The 14899-nt window shown below is 45.3% G+C and overlaps 1 protein-coding gene across 8 annotated transcripts in view; it reads left to right on the forward strand.

Moving 5' to 3' along the window:
• The first annotated feature begins 61 nt into the window (after positions 1–61).
• RNFT2 (ring finger protein, transmembrane 2) overlaps positions 62–14899 on the forward strand; it is a 33569-nt gene continuing 18731 nt past the window's right edge. For 7 of the 8 annotated variants that reach the window (XR_008508686.1, XR_008508684.1, XR_008508685.1 and 4 more), the window contains exons 1-7: positions 62–225; positions 1629–1809; positions 2111–2564; positions 6850–7328; positions 7918–7994; positions 10035–10135; positions 12188–12341. Coding sequence is in view for 5 of the 8 variants with exons in the window: in XM_054516774.1 (XP_054372749.1) it covers positions 2482–2564; positions 6850–7328; positions 7918–7994; positions 10035–10135; positions 12188–12341 (894 nt within the window). In the remaining 3 variants the exon portion in view is untranslated. The remainder of the gene's footprint in view (positions 226–1628; positions 1810–2110; positions 2565–6849; positions 7329–7917; positions 7995–10034; positions 10136–12187; positions 12342–14899) is intronic. The other variant, XM_054516776.1, reaches the window with a different exon arrangement.

The raw sequence follows: 14899 nt of genomic DNA on the forward strand, positions 1-14899 counted from the left end.
GGCGGGGCGGGCGAGCGGAAACCGCGGCCGGGCGTGCGCGGGGCGGCACCGACACCGGCACCGACACCGGCACCGGCACCGCCACCGGCACCGGCATCGGCACCGGCATCGGCACCACCACCGGGCCGAGCCGCCGGGTACGGGGCACCGCGCCACGGATTCCAGCGGGAACCTCCTTCCCCCACCTAACCGGAAAAAAGGCCTGGCTTATGTCTGTATATGTGTGTACGTATAGAGTCGTATGGTTTTAATTTATATACACATATATATGTGTCTGTGTGTATATATGTATATATCTATAGATGTATATCATGTATATATGTATGCATATATATAGATGTATGTATAGGTATAGAACCGTATTAATAGATATTTCTGTGTATATATATATATAAAGTATGTATACCTATATATATGTGTATACCTATATATATGTGTGTATATATAGTGTATATATATAGATGTATATACTTATGCGTATGTATAGAATCGTATTCATAGATATGTCTGTATATAGATATATATACATGTATGCATACCTATATATGTATACTATTTATGCATATATATGTGTATATATAGATGTGTATATGTATGTATATGTATAGAACTGTATTAGTAGATACTTCTGTATATATATGTATATACATGTGTGTATATCTATGTCTATATAGGTAGATAGGTGTATCTATATATGTATACCATGTATATATGTATGTATATATATAGATGTATATATGTATGTATAGGTATAGAACTGTATTAATAGATACTTCTGTGTATATATATGTATATACATGTATGTTTATCTATACATATATATGTATGTATATATAGATATGTATACTATGTGTATGTGTCTATATATAGATTTACATGAGTATGTGTATATATAGATATATACATATATGTATAGGCCTGTGTTTTTAGATATGTCTGTATATAAGATACATACATACATGTATGTATATCTATACATAGATATGTATGTATATCTAGATATGTATACTATGCATTTGTGTGTGTATATATAGATGTGTATATGTATGTATATATATAACTGTATTAATAGGTATGTCTGTATATAAGTGTAGATACACACACACATATATATGTATCTCTATATGTATAGGATTGTTAATAGATAGGTATACATTAACAGATCTATGCCTATACATCTATGTATATGTAAGTATGTAATATGTGTATACACATAAATATATATGTATATACACATGCATTTGTAGATATGTGTGTGTATAGATGGATTTATAAAGTATATATTATGATATACGTGTGTGATATGTTCTGTGATACAAGTGCATGTATCTATAAATACACTGATGTCTGTCTGTATTTATTACAGACACACACACACACACACACATAGGTGTGTGTATGGACACACTGAAGGCAGAGCACAGCTCTGGGAGCACTCCCAGGGAGTGCCTGTGTGGGCAGCAGGGCTGCAGGTGTCACTCCCAGAGGAAAACAGCCTTGCTGGGCCATGCACGTGGGCAGGGCTTGAAGCACCAAGGGTTCCTGCACCTCTCTGCCTTTCCCAGGGACATGGAAAGGTAAAACTCTTTGTGCTGTGCTGAACATTGCTCTCTGTGTGCTTCCTCCAGGTGTCCCTGAGTGAGCACCAGGGCCAGGTGCTGACAGTCACTGGCTGGGAGGACTGGGATGAGTTTGGAATCTGGACTGTCCTGGACTGTCTGAGGTGCTCCATCTGTGAATGTCTGCACACTCCTGGGCTTCCATCTCTGCCAGTGGCACCTTTCACCTCTGGATACAGCTGTTCTTCAGGTACTGTGCTGTGAGACAGCTGGCCAACCTTCCCAGAGCCACTGTGCCTTTACACAGGGGTTGCACATCTATGTATATATTGACATGTGTTATGAATAATGTTATAACTTCTTATATTCAAGAGTATTTACATCTTAGTCTGTACATTTTATTAAGTAGCTATTGTATTCTGAGCCTACTGTCTAGACTTTGCAAATGGCATTTCTGTAGATTAAAGTGAATGAGTTGCTTATTGTCAAGCTAATAGTATTTTTTTTCATTAGAAGGATTTACACATTTTCTTTTTCTTTTTCCCTCTCAGTTTTGCTTTGCAGAGCAAGTTCCTGCAGAAGGAAGATGGGATCTCATTTCCCCAGAGGCTGTTGAGTCACGTGTCGCCTCGCTGTTGAGCCACTGTTAGGTGTCCCCATGTCCCTTGCCAGGACATGCCATCCCTCCTGGTGACTGCCCCTTCCTGACTGACTCCTGCCCAGCCTGGACACCTGTGTGCCCCCTTTGCCATTCAAAGCTGTGCCTTCAAGCGTGCTGAGAAACAAATGGGAGCTCAAGGTGCTCTGTCACAGAAACCAATGCTTGCTGCCCGCCATGTCCCCAGCTGAGCGGGTCCCAGTGCCCTCTGTCCCCAGGGCCTGTGCCAGTAGCCACTCTGGGATTTGCTGAGCCACAGGGTTCATGTTGAGCGTGCTGTGTTTTAGGGTTTTGAGGAAAATGCAGAGGCGGCACAGCAGCAACACGGACAGCGTGCCTCCTGAAAGGTAAATGCTTCTCCTTCTTCTTCCCTCCAGGTTCCTCCCCAAGAGAAGGGTTCTGGTTTAACAGTAGGGGTGTCAGATTAAGCCTTTTTCTGACCCAGATCCATTCTTCACATTTTTCTTGTGGCAAAAGCTGACAGGCCAAGAAACACAGTGCATTGTAATTAGGAAATAATTAGCTTCTGATTGTGATGGTGTGAATTATAACACCTGTATTGTCTCACCCTTCTCATGAGACTGAAAATGGAATAAGAGTTTTTAAAACTCCTCTCAGTTGCCCCATCTCTGGGTCAGGAAAAGGCTTAATCTGACATCGGGGGCGTTTCAGAAGATGAAAGCTCAAAATTGAGGAAGTCAAATTCCTGTGTGTGTGGTGTGGCCGGGCTCTCTGCTCGAGTCTGGGGATTCTAGAGACAAGTTTACTTTTCTCCTTGCTGTCAGTCCCCGATTGCTGCCAGCCAGTGTTTCAGGGTGACCCAGGATGGCACAGCTGGCAGACATCTGGCTGAGCTGGGCAGGATTGTGGAGCTCTGGAGGAAGGGATGGATTCATGGCACCTGAGCACTGTCAGTGTGCAAGGATGGACCTGTGTGAACAGGAACCATTCACACTTCTCTTACTGAGCTGTTTAAAAAGTCTGCTGGTCTGAAGCTCCCAACTACTCTGACTTAGTGTTTTATGAAGAGTTTGGGTGACTCTTTGCATCTTCCCAGAGTCTCTATCTATCTCCATGTATGTGAGTATTCAAAATACCTCTAATTTGTTTCTGTAATTATACCATCAGCAAGGGAGCCTTGCCACTGTTGTTGTTCTGGTACTAAATATTCCCTGGTGCTTTCCCAGAGTTAGAGTATGACTTTTTATATTTTTATTCCTAAAGAAAAAACTAATCTAATTACTCCAAGACAAAGATAGAACTAACAAATTTCATTGTTCTGTTTGAGCTGAGATGATAAGTGAAAGTTCATTGGTAAATATTTTATTTTCTATAGTGGTTTTGTAATTAGAGTTGAAGCTTTATGTCATTTATGTCATGGCCATTGCTAGCATGGTACCATTCCTAATTACAGGGGGAAAGAAAGCCATCTTCAAATTTTTTCTACATGATGCTTCTGATTTTTAACAGGGTAAATACATAGTCAGGAACAGAGGCTGAAGTTTTTCTAACTGTAGAAGGAAATGCTGTTGCCACTGGTCTTCACTTCTGTTAACTTCAGCAGCCTCACAATTTCAACAAACAACCCTTGTTTGTCTATAAATATGTCACAAATGAATTCCTTCCTGCTGAAAGCACACTCGTGTATCCTGGCAATATTATTCCAAAGGATAGCTGTGTCTTTATTTGTAGCACTGGGCTCCTTCCAGGCTGTTTGTTACATTCCCAGCCCTAAGCTGTGTGTACATCCCTGAACTCTAATGTTAGGTGTGAATTTAAAGGCCTGGCTGATGAATATTTTGGACCAGAACGAGGTGTGCAATGTCTTGTTGACTTGATTCCTTGCAGGAGCCTGTGGAGATGCAGTGGGAATGGGGTGCAGCTATAAAAAAAAGCCTTATTAGGAGTTTGCTTAGTGGGAAGGTTTGGCCAGAGAGTTTTGAGGGTGTCCCCAGAGGGAGATGAAAGGCAGAGCTCTGTGCCCAGGGGAGGCTTTGGAACCCATGGGGGAGAGAGGGTTGAGGGCCCTGGGTGTGCTGTCTCAGCTTGTAACCACTGTTCCTAAAGTTAGAGATCTCCCAGGACTCAAATCAGGAGGGACCAAAGCTCTGCACCATGCCTTGCTTGTGGGCTTTGCCTCTTGCTGGGGTTTGTTTATTCTTTACTCTGCTTTTGCAGGTTAGAGAAGTGTTTGTTGATTGTCAGGCATTTACTGACAGGGCCTGGTGATCATATTCTTGTTACCTGCATTGTTCCCTCTCAACTAAACTTTCCTTCTATTGATTTCTAGTGAAGGAAAAAAACCCTCTTGTCTTTTGATGTCAGGATAAAGGTATTTAGACTTTCTTTTTGGAATCTGGCTGTATTCCAACATGCTTAGGAAACAATCAGTGCCAGTACCAGTTCTGCCCAGTAATTTGGGTACATCCATGCCCAACTTGTCAAAAGTATAAAAATTAAAGAATTTAATTTTAATGGACCCATGAGCACATCCTTCACTTTTGTGTCAGGTCAGGGACACACAAAGCAGCTCTCAATGCTTCTTTTCCCCTGGTGACTCTGTCTCTTCTGGTGCTGTTAATCAGTGGGCAGGTAGTGATTGTCCCAAAATACAGAGGATTTTGGGGGTAGGTCATTGCTTTGAGTTAGCCTGGTTAGTTAGTTTGTTTATAGTATGACTCGACTTGGTGGTGCTGAGTCAGGTTCCATGAGGTTTTCTATGTTTTTCTTTATAGAAATCATTGTAGAAGATACTGATTTGGTACTGGATGTATTACTTCTTTGTTTATTTCCAAAAGCAAGCAGGGTGTTTGGAGCTTCATTCCTTGGTGAGGGAGCTGATGTGTTCTGGTCAGGTCTGGAGAAGCTCTCTGGTCTGGGTTACTGGTCTCCAGTTGTGCAGCTGTGACTTCTCTACAGAAAACACAGGGAAAAGCATCTGGAGACTTTGGTGTTCTGAGTGGGAATCTTTAAAATCAGAGAGTTTTGGGAAAGCTGCAAAAGGCAGGTCTCAGAGACAGCAGAACTGTGATTAGAGCTAAGCAGTTGCCATAAGATTTGTCAGCAGAAAAATTATATGAGATGTAGAAAGTAAGGACAAATAGAGCAATGGTCTGTGTATTAATGCTTGTCTAGAATACCTCCCTAAGCTACAGAAAAGTATATCTGGCAAGGTATTAGGAAGTTCTAAGCTTAATAATGGAGCTCTGTGCATTGTGTTTTAAGGCTTACAAGCAGGTATTGTATTTGAAATAAGCAAGCATTGTTTAACCAAAGGTATGTATGCTTATAGTGGTTGGATAGAACTACTGTCAATGTGCTTTTGCTGTGTGTGATTGGTCAAGAAACTTTAAAGTGAGTTGTAACATTGAGTTCTTTGGCTACTGCTGAGAACATGAGCTGCTGGCATCTTCCCATTGTCATAACCTTGTAATGAGAGTGATGCTGGAAAGTAAGCAGCTTGAGATGCATTCCCCAGCAGTCCCATCCCATTTGTGATTTGTGCATAAACCCCCAACCAACAATAGAGAGTGTGATGAATCACTGCACTCAAGGCTGTGCTAAACCAGCACTGGTTCTGTGCCCCTGTTTTGACTGAATCCCTGGGTCTGTGCCCCCATTTTGGCTGAATCCTGGTGTCTGTACCCCTGGTTTGGCTGAATCCCTGGGTCTGTGCCCCCATTTTGGCTGAATCCTGGTGTCTGTACCCCCATTTTGGCTGAATCCCTGGGGTCTGTGCCCCTGTTTTGACTGAATCCCTGGGGTCTCTACCCCATTTTGTCTGTGCCGCCATTTTGGCTGAATCCCTGGGTCTGTGCCCCCATTTTGGGTGAATCCCTGGGGTCTGTACTCTGTTTTGACTGAATCTCGGGGTCTGTGCCCCTCTTTTGACTGAATCCTGGTGTCTGTACACCCATGTTAGCTGAATCTCTGGGGTCTGTACCCCATTTTGTCTGTGCCCCCATTTTGGCTGAATCCTGGTGTCTGTGCCCCCATTTTGGCTGAAATCTCTGGGGTCTGTACCCCTGTTTTGGCTGAATCCCTAGTGTCTCTGCCCCTGTTTTGACTGAATCCCCGGGGTCTGTGCCCCATTTTGTCTCTGCCCCCGTTTTGGCTGAATCCTGGGGTCTGTGCCCCCATTTTGGCTGAATCCCTGGGGTCTGTACCCCATTTTGGGTGAATCCGTGGTGTCTGTACCCCCGTTTTGGCTGAATCCTTGGGGTCTGTTCCCCCATTTTGGCTGAATCCCTGGGTCTCTGCCCCTGTTTTGACTGAATCCCTGGTGTCTGTACCCCATTTTGTCTCTGTGCCTGTTTTGGCTGAATCCTGGGGTCTGTGCCCCCATTTTGGCTGAATCCTGGGGTCTGTGCCCCCATTTTGGCTGAATCCCTGGGGTCTGTACCCCATTTTGTCTCTGCCCCTGTTTTGGCTGAATCCTTGGGGTCTGTGCCCCCATTTTGGGTGAATCCCTGGGTCTCTGCCCCTGTTTTGACTGAATCCCTGGTGTCTGTACCCCATTTTGTCTCTGCCCCTGTTTTGGCTGAATCCTTGGGGTCTGTTCCCCCATTCTGGCTGAATCCCTGGGTCTCTGCCCCTGTTTTGACTGCATCCCGGTGTCTGTCCCCTTTGCAGGAGCCGGAGCCAGACGCTGAGCTCTGAGGCCAGCGTGGACGAGAGCGGAGTGTTCGAGAGCCTCAAGGCCGAGGCCGCCTCCCCTCAGCAGCTCTTCTCGGGGCTGGCCGGCCTCCCCGCCGCCTCCATCGCCGCCGCGCCCTTCCCGGCGGGGCTGGTGCTGGGCTCGGCGGCCGGAGGGGGAGAAGTCTTCATCCAGATGCCGGCCCCGAGGGACGAGGGGGCCGGTCGAGCCGAGGGGGCCCCGTTCCACCACCGGGCCCCGGCGCATCCCTTCCAGCACGGGCACCACCGCGGCTCCTCGCTGCTGCACATGGCGGGCGGCGAGCGGCACGGGCACGGCGAGGAGGGCGCCGAGGAACAGGCCGGGACGCCGGCCCCGGCTCTCTCCGAGCTCAGAGCTGTCGTTGGGTGGCTGCAGAAGGGACTTCCCTTCATCTTGATCCTCCTGGCTAAAGTTTGTTTCCAGCACAAGCTTGGTGAGCGTTCATCAAAGCTTTTTGAGCTGTGGTTAGAGGGCGGTTGGGGGGATTTTTCACGCTCTGGTGTCTGGTGCATCCATCCTTTTTGAGCTGCTGTTGGAGGGTGGTTGGGAAACTTCATCAGGTTCTGGTATCTGATACATCCATCCTCTTTGAAATGTGATTATGGAAAGGTTGGAGGCTTTATCAGGCTCTGATGTCTGATACATTTATCCATGTGGCAGTGTCCAGATGGAGTGTAGCATGAAGGGAACATATTCAAATGAATAGGGTAATGCATGTGATAAATTTGTGATAAATTCCCCCTACTTTCAGACCAAGCTGTGTTCATCCAGGTCAAATCCATCTGTTTCCTGTCCTGACCAGGGCTGTTCCTTTCCCTGATTTCTCCTTGACATTCCTCAGGATGTTACCAAGGCTTCTCTCTCTAGGAGAGATGGGGAGAGCTTACCCTGGTGACAGCAAAGCTTTCTGTGTGGCACAGAAGGAAGGGTTCAGAGACTCCTGTCTTGCAGGGAGGGTGCTGGGTGTGAAATGAAGTCAAACAGCATCAGCAGTTTCTCCCTGACAGAGCCTTTCCCTGCAGGAATTGCTGTGTGCATTGGCATGGCCAGCACCTTTGCCTACGCCAACTCCACGCTCCGAGAACAGGTGGCTCTGAAGGTGAGTCTGGCATTTTACTTTTTCCTGTATGGGGATTCTTGAAGGAGTTAGAGACAGGACCTCTGAGGTTTTTAGATGATGCCATTTATTTTCTTATTTTCTGCATAAATAGGAAGGCTGAGTTCAGCTCACATCTTTACAGGATGTGAGAAGGTCAGAAGGTGGTTCAGAAGGTCACAAGACCCCTGGCTACAAGACCTTTTAATGATTTATTGACTGATAAAACACTGCTAACAAGAATATTTATGTTTTTGACTCAATCCTTATGGACTTTCATCTTATGGACTCATGCTACAGTGTAAGCTTTCTTTGCTGATCATGTTATGACACACAGACCTACAATACTGTCTTCTAAGCTCCTTGTTTACCTTTGTAACTACTTTTATTTTTTTTTTATGTCTTAAACTCTAAACTTTCTTCCACTTAACATGTCTCTGCTTCAAACTATAAATCCACATTCTCACTTCTAGCACCTCAGTTTGGAAGCCTTTTCCAAGGTCTCAAAACAAATCCTGTCTTTAATTATAAGCTTTGTCTTACAAGCCCAAAGTTCTGAGAATTCCCTGCATTTCAGATTCCAACACTCCTGTTCCCAGCAAACATAATTTTCCATGTACAAAATAGCATCTGTGATGAACCTTTGATTGCAGTGTAGGGCTGAATGTATTTATTTGTGCACAGATCTGTCTTCTCCTTCCTTCCTCTCCCCAATGCTCTCCCAAAGTCTCTGCCCTGCTTTTTTTGTGAAATGTGGTGTAGTAAAACAAAAAGGACAGGTCAGGGATGTTGTAATCTGCATCTCCCTCTGCCTGGCTTTGCCTGTTCCAGCACTTCTCTGCACCTTGGTTTTTCCATCATGTACAGCAGAGATGCTGAAGCCTATTTGACTTATTAATGATGAGATTTTGCTAATTAGCATTTAGATAATGCTTTGAGATGTTCAGTTGAAAGATTTTGTGGATGTGTTGCTTGCTAGTAGCTTTATAATGCTCTGGGCATTATTATGCTTAGAATGTAAAGAAACCAGCAGATCTTTTCAGGTCTTCTGATCTTCTGTGTCAGAAAAACAGTTCAACAGCACAAAGCTAGAATTGCTTTTTTGTCCAAATTAGAGAATGGGTGGCACAAGTGCATGCCTGTATGTGCCAGCAGCAGTGGAGTCAGTGAGATGCAGCACGGAGTGAGCAGATCAGTGGCACAGCCCAGTAACAGATTGCTGCTGCCTTGCACTCTGCACCTCTGCCCTTCCAGCACTGTGCCCCTTGATCTGCCTGCTTTAAATCTCAGCACAGCAGGCCTGGCTGCTGAGCAGCTACAGAGACCTCCTTGCTTAATAAATCAGCTCACATGAAAAATGGTGGGTGTTTTCCTCTCAGGAATAAAATTTACTCCCCAAAGTTACCAAGGGCCAAGACCCAGGACAGTGTCTTCTGCCATCCAGCTTGTCTGTAACATTCCATATATGTTGAAATGCAAAATTTCCACTTCTTTTGACCTTTAATTATTTGTTCAATCAAAAATGAATGTTCCAGAAGCACCATGCTTTAGGAGAACACCCAGATGTGCTGCAGGTAGTGGTGGGGTATATTTGATTTAGCTGAGCCTTCCACTGAGTGACTTTGGGTTTATTTATAAAAACACCCCTTCCATGAATTGTCACTCCAGCAGGTGACAGCTCAGATTTTAGGACAATATGTTGAATGGACTTCTTTTAATCTGCATTTTAAATATCAGGGGATTTTAGGTTTCCCAAGAAAGATCCCAACTTTGAAGATACATTCTGCAAGTAATTCTGTAATTTTCGCCAGCTTATTTCAATTCATTTCCATTGAAAAGGTTACAGGAGAGAGAAGCATTTCTGCTTGTGTTTATAGATGTCTTTACCTTGCAGACCACTTACTTAGTCCTGTGTAAATAACTAATTACTGAGCACTTTGTTACATATTTGCATCCCCTGGATTGGGTTTTTCAGCAGTTGAAGGCTCAGCTCAAGTGTTGGGATTTTGAGCTGAAATAACTCTGCTCATTTTCCTTACTCAGGAGAAGAGATCAGTGCTGGTTGTCTTCTGGATCCTGGCCTTCCTCACTGGAAACACCCTGTACTTGCTTTACACATTCAGCTCTCAGCAGCTGTACAACAGGTGAACAAAATCTGCATTGTGCAGGGTGGGAGCAGGGGATAATTGCCAGGGAGGGAGAGAGGGAAGCTTCTCCTCCACACTGTGGGAGGAACTGTGTGCCCCTAAAGGATTTGCTGTCTTTGGTACATCTTTGTAATACCTTCCAGTGCAGGAAAGGGATGTGTGTGTCACCTTACCATACTCCTGTCAGTAAAGGACATAGGCAGTGTATAAATGGGCCAGGGTGTGATGGTGTCAAAGCAGGGTGGATCCTTTCCAAAAATGCCCTCTGAATTCCCGTTGTGACCACTGCAGCTGACCATCAAGGGCAGGTGTCAGAGGCAGATGAGGAACTGACCCACTGATTTTCCTCTTCAGTCTGTGCAGATTGGAGTGCAGGACAGGAGATGAAGTAGCAGTTTTTGACCCCAGTGTTCTCAGGGCACTTGGAAATGAGGTAATTAAAATAGCCTTGCCTTTCAAATCCTGACTGGGTTCATTCTCAAATACAGAAAGGTTTGTGCTCATGGATTTGAGCCACAACTTAATATAAATCAGACAGGAATAATCACAGCTATAAGCATATAATAAGCAGAGAAAGGGGGAGAGCTGAGAAGGTTTGAATGTGGGGCTGAAGGGGAGAGGCCAAGCCGTGGGATTGTCTGGATGGAGCTTGTGGGAGGGAGTGGGAAAGGAGGAACAGGAATGGCAGAAAGGTCTGGAAGTGAAATGTTTGCACACAGGGTAGCAGGGTGTCTCTGAGAAGGTGGCCAAGGTTAAAAGCATGAATGGGACTAGTTCAAAATAAAGGGTAGATCATCTGAAATAAAGGGATTTTAGCAATTTGGGGCCATCTTACAGACAGTTTAGAGTGTGGTTTATTACCAGTGGCCAGGCTGGGCCACAGCTCCAGGAAAAGCCCTGTTCCTATGGGTGCTGCAGTGCTGTCATGCTCAGGCTGCTGTAGCTCTTGCTTGCCAGACCTGGGACTATTCACAAGCCAGGCTTGTCAAATTAGAAATGTCTGCTTCAGTTCTGTTTCTTTCTTTCATTTTTCATTTCCTGATTTTTTTTCTTGTTTCTAGTGCATGAATAGTAGTAAAGTTTCTGATTCTGTTTCTGTTTTTAGGGTGTAATTTTACCTGTTGTGCTGTGCCAGTGTTGTGAGTATTTTAATTTCATGTTCAGGCTTTTCATTTTGGGTTGGTTACTTTACTTTGCTTTTTTTTTTTTTTTCTTTTTTAACTGTTCAGTTTTTGCTTTCTACCATGAGGCTTTAGCAGTAAATACCCTGAAGATGAATCCTGTTTTTTCAGCCTGACTAGGGTCTAGTTCTCATTATTGCTCAGGCCAGTAGCTCCTGCCCATTGCTGGGTGAAATTCTGCTGTCCCAGGCTCCACTTTTTTAAACAGCAAACGTTCAGCCCAGTAAATGACATTATGTGAGGAGCATTAATTTTTGGATCTATGGTTCAGGTAAGAATTACAGAGAATTAACAGAGCCCAGCTCTTGTTGTGTTTCAGGCAGTGGCACTGTCAGGGCAGGACACAAAGTGTGAAGTTCTCACCTCTCTGCCATGGCTGGTGCAGGGTTTCCTGTGCCACCCCTTTGTTTGATGTGCCCAGTGGGTTTGGGGGCTGTGCCCCTGTGGCAGAGCAGCCTCAGGGGCTGAGGGGTGTTCCCTTGGCCAGGGAAGCAGGATTGTCCTGAGCAGGACTTGCCAGGACAAGCTGTGACACCCAGGTCCCACACTCTGCACTGAGGGCACCGGCAGCGCCCCAGGCAGTGGGAAAGGCAGGTTTGGACACTGCTGGCTTCCAGACAGACTTCTTGGGTGCCTGGGTCCTGTTTTGTGACACTGGGCAAACCTGCTGACCCCTGTAGAAGTGGGCAAGAGCAAGTCAGGAGGCCCAAAGGAGCCACAAATCTGATTTGTGTTTCTTCCTCCTCTTGCCCTTGAGAACTTCCCTGAAGTTCAGGGCCCTTGCTGGGCTCTCTCCAGCCAGCAGTGGCTGCAAGGAGCTTGAGCAAGCTTCTCCTCAGTGGTATTTGAGCTTTGGTGTCTCTTTCAGCCTAATATTCCTGAAACCCAACCTGGACAGGCTGGACTTCTTTGACCTGATGTGGATTGTGGGCATTGCAGACTTTGTGCTGAAGTACCTCACCATTGCCCTGAAATGCCTCGTGGTGGCCCTGCCCAAGATCATCCTCGCTGTCAAGTCAAAGGTAGGAGACTCTTCTTGAGGTACAAACCTTTGTCTCTGATTATCTGCTACCTTCACCACACGTTTGCAGCATGGAATCAGAGAATCAGGGAATGGTTTGGGTGGGAAGGGACCTTAAATCCCACCCAGTGCCACCCCTGCCATGGCAGGGACACCTCCCACTGTCCCAGCCTGGCCTGGGACATTTCCAGGGATCCAGGGGCAGCCCCAGCTGCTCTGGGCACCTGTGCCAGGGCCAGGTATGGATGGAAGATTAAAAACATTAAAATCTGTTGCTAAACCTTTGGCAGAAAGTCAGCTGGGCTTGAGGGGTGCTTTTTGAGCCATCACAGACCTGAGCAAGGGTTTGGTGCTCCCAGCAGTGGTTAAAGCCCAGGGAGGTGAGGTGAGCAGTGCTTGAGGAGGAATCAGTGCTAGCAGCCAGATAATTGCTTCTCTCATTGAGTTGAAGTCTTGTTTTCTGAGTAATCTCTGTAAATTCTTATTTCTGAAGCAGGAACCTCTTCATTTCCTAGGAAGAAATTGCAAATATTTGTCTCTTTGGCTTCCCACTTGGGTCAAAGAAGTAACTGGGTTAAACTAAAGCCACAAAAGGCAGCACCAGTTCTAACCATGGGATTAATTAAATGCTGCTCATATTTAAATGTTTATGAAGCCACATGTAGACTAAGCCTAACTTGTAAAAGTTTCTCTCTCATTCCAAACACTTTTTGATATATTTTTATTTTACATCTCTCTCATTCTCTCCCTCCACTCAGCAGTGTCCCCATTCTGGGGGCAGATGTGGCAATGTGTGTTATTTGCATTCAGTAAAGAAACCCCTGGCAGCTGTGGGGATGGAGGGCACCTGCAGGTGCCAGGTACCAGCAGGAATTGCTGAAAGTCTGGGCACTTCAGGGGGGATCTAAACTGGGAATAGTTTTGCTTAGAAATGACAGGGGTGGCAGGGGAGTTGAGCAGTTTGTTCCTGCACAGCAGGGCTATCTGTGATGGTTATTAATTTAATTCTGGCAATTGTCCAGCTTTTTTTTTCCCATCCTTCTATTATTATTATTATATTTTGGGAGATTAATGTGCTGGGTCAGAGCATAATCCAGGCTGGGGAGGGAGGAAGAAGTGATGTGAATAGTCCTCCCAAGATAAATGGCAGTGTTGGAAAAGGTTCACAGCCTTTGCTTGCTTGTCTGAGAGCCATCCCAAGTACTCATTAATCCTTGTCTGGAGAGAAGAAAGAGAAGGGGTCTTTATTTGCAGCTCCAGTGAGAGGCTGGTAGGATCACATCTGTCAAGGGCCTGTAATGACTCAGAGCACAGATGCTTCATTTTTAGTACCTTTTTCTGGAGAGCAATGTGTCTCACTTTTTTTAAGCCCCTTTTTGTCTGAGGATGTTGGGGATGGTCTCACTGTCCCCTGGCACTGCTGGCACCCACCAGCAGATCTGGGTTTGGTTTGGGGGCTCTCTCCCCCACTCTGCAGCCTTTAACCCAGCCAAGGATGAGATGTAACAAATTAAGGAAGATCAAACTGGGATGGGAGGGCTCCAGGAGAACCACAGGGCACCATGGAAATGGTAATCAGTGATCACATAGCTGAGCTCCTGCCTTGAGCCTGCTGACCCCTGGCCTGCACAGGCCAGCACAGGTGAGGATTTAAATGGAACCTTTGCTCAGTTTGAACACTTCTGGTGCAATTTATGCACATTAACTTGGACCTAAATTTTTATCAAGTTTTTTTCTCTGAATACTTGCCAGATACAAAGTTATTCTCTTCCTTCCAATGTCCTCCAAGTAGGATTTCTGCCTGAAGCCCAGCTTGGAGTTTATGAGCTTCTGGGTAGTTGTCATTTGATGGTAACAGGCTGCTGGAGAAATAAGAATTTAACTCAGCAGAGCTCCATTTTTTCAAGATGGGTATTTCTGTATAGTGAGAAGTTTTAGTGCCAGTTTAACTACTCAGAACAGCAGCCTCTTGCTCCCCTGGTAGAGGACCTGAAATGGAGGTTGCTGCTGGAGTTCAGCACCCAGGGATTTAATCCTCAGCTGCTGGCAGTCAGCAGGAGATCCTAAAACTTGCCCTTGGATGGGATGTGGGGAACTTTAATCATCCTGCACTCAGCTCAGATCTGAGCTGGCTCTTCAGATTTTCCTCATTTGGAAGTTCAAAGGCACTTGCAAAGCTAGTCTGGCTTTTCCTGCTGCTCCTTGGGATCCTGGTCTTCTCTGAATACTGTGTGGGTTTTGCTTTTATTTATCAGTCTTTATATCTCCCCTCAGTCTTGTCTGTAGACTGAGCTCCAACAATTTTTTGAGTGTTTTCTCAGAGATTGTTAATTCCAGATCTTATTATTCTCTTCTGGACTGTCTTCATTCCCTCCTTGTTTTCCAGACCATTTCTCCAGTCTCTCAAGATGAATTTGGAATATAATCCTTCTTTCCAATTGTGCTTACAGTTTAGTGTCAGCTGTACATTACTTTGTTCCATCAAAATCATCAATGACAATAGTGAATAGCACTGAACTCTGCTTTCATCAGTTGGATGCATCTTTTCATTTTGAAAGA

Source organism: Molothrus ater, chromosome 18, assembly GCF_012460135.2.
Source record: "Molothrus ater isolate BHLD 08-10-18 breed brown headed cowbird chromosome 18, BPBGC_Mater_1.1, whole genome shotgun sequence".
In the NCBI taxonomy this organism is placed as follows: domain Eukaryota; kingdom Metazoa; phylum Chordata; class Aves; order Passeriformes; family Icteridae; genus Molothrus; species Molothrus ater.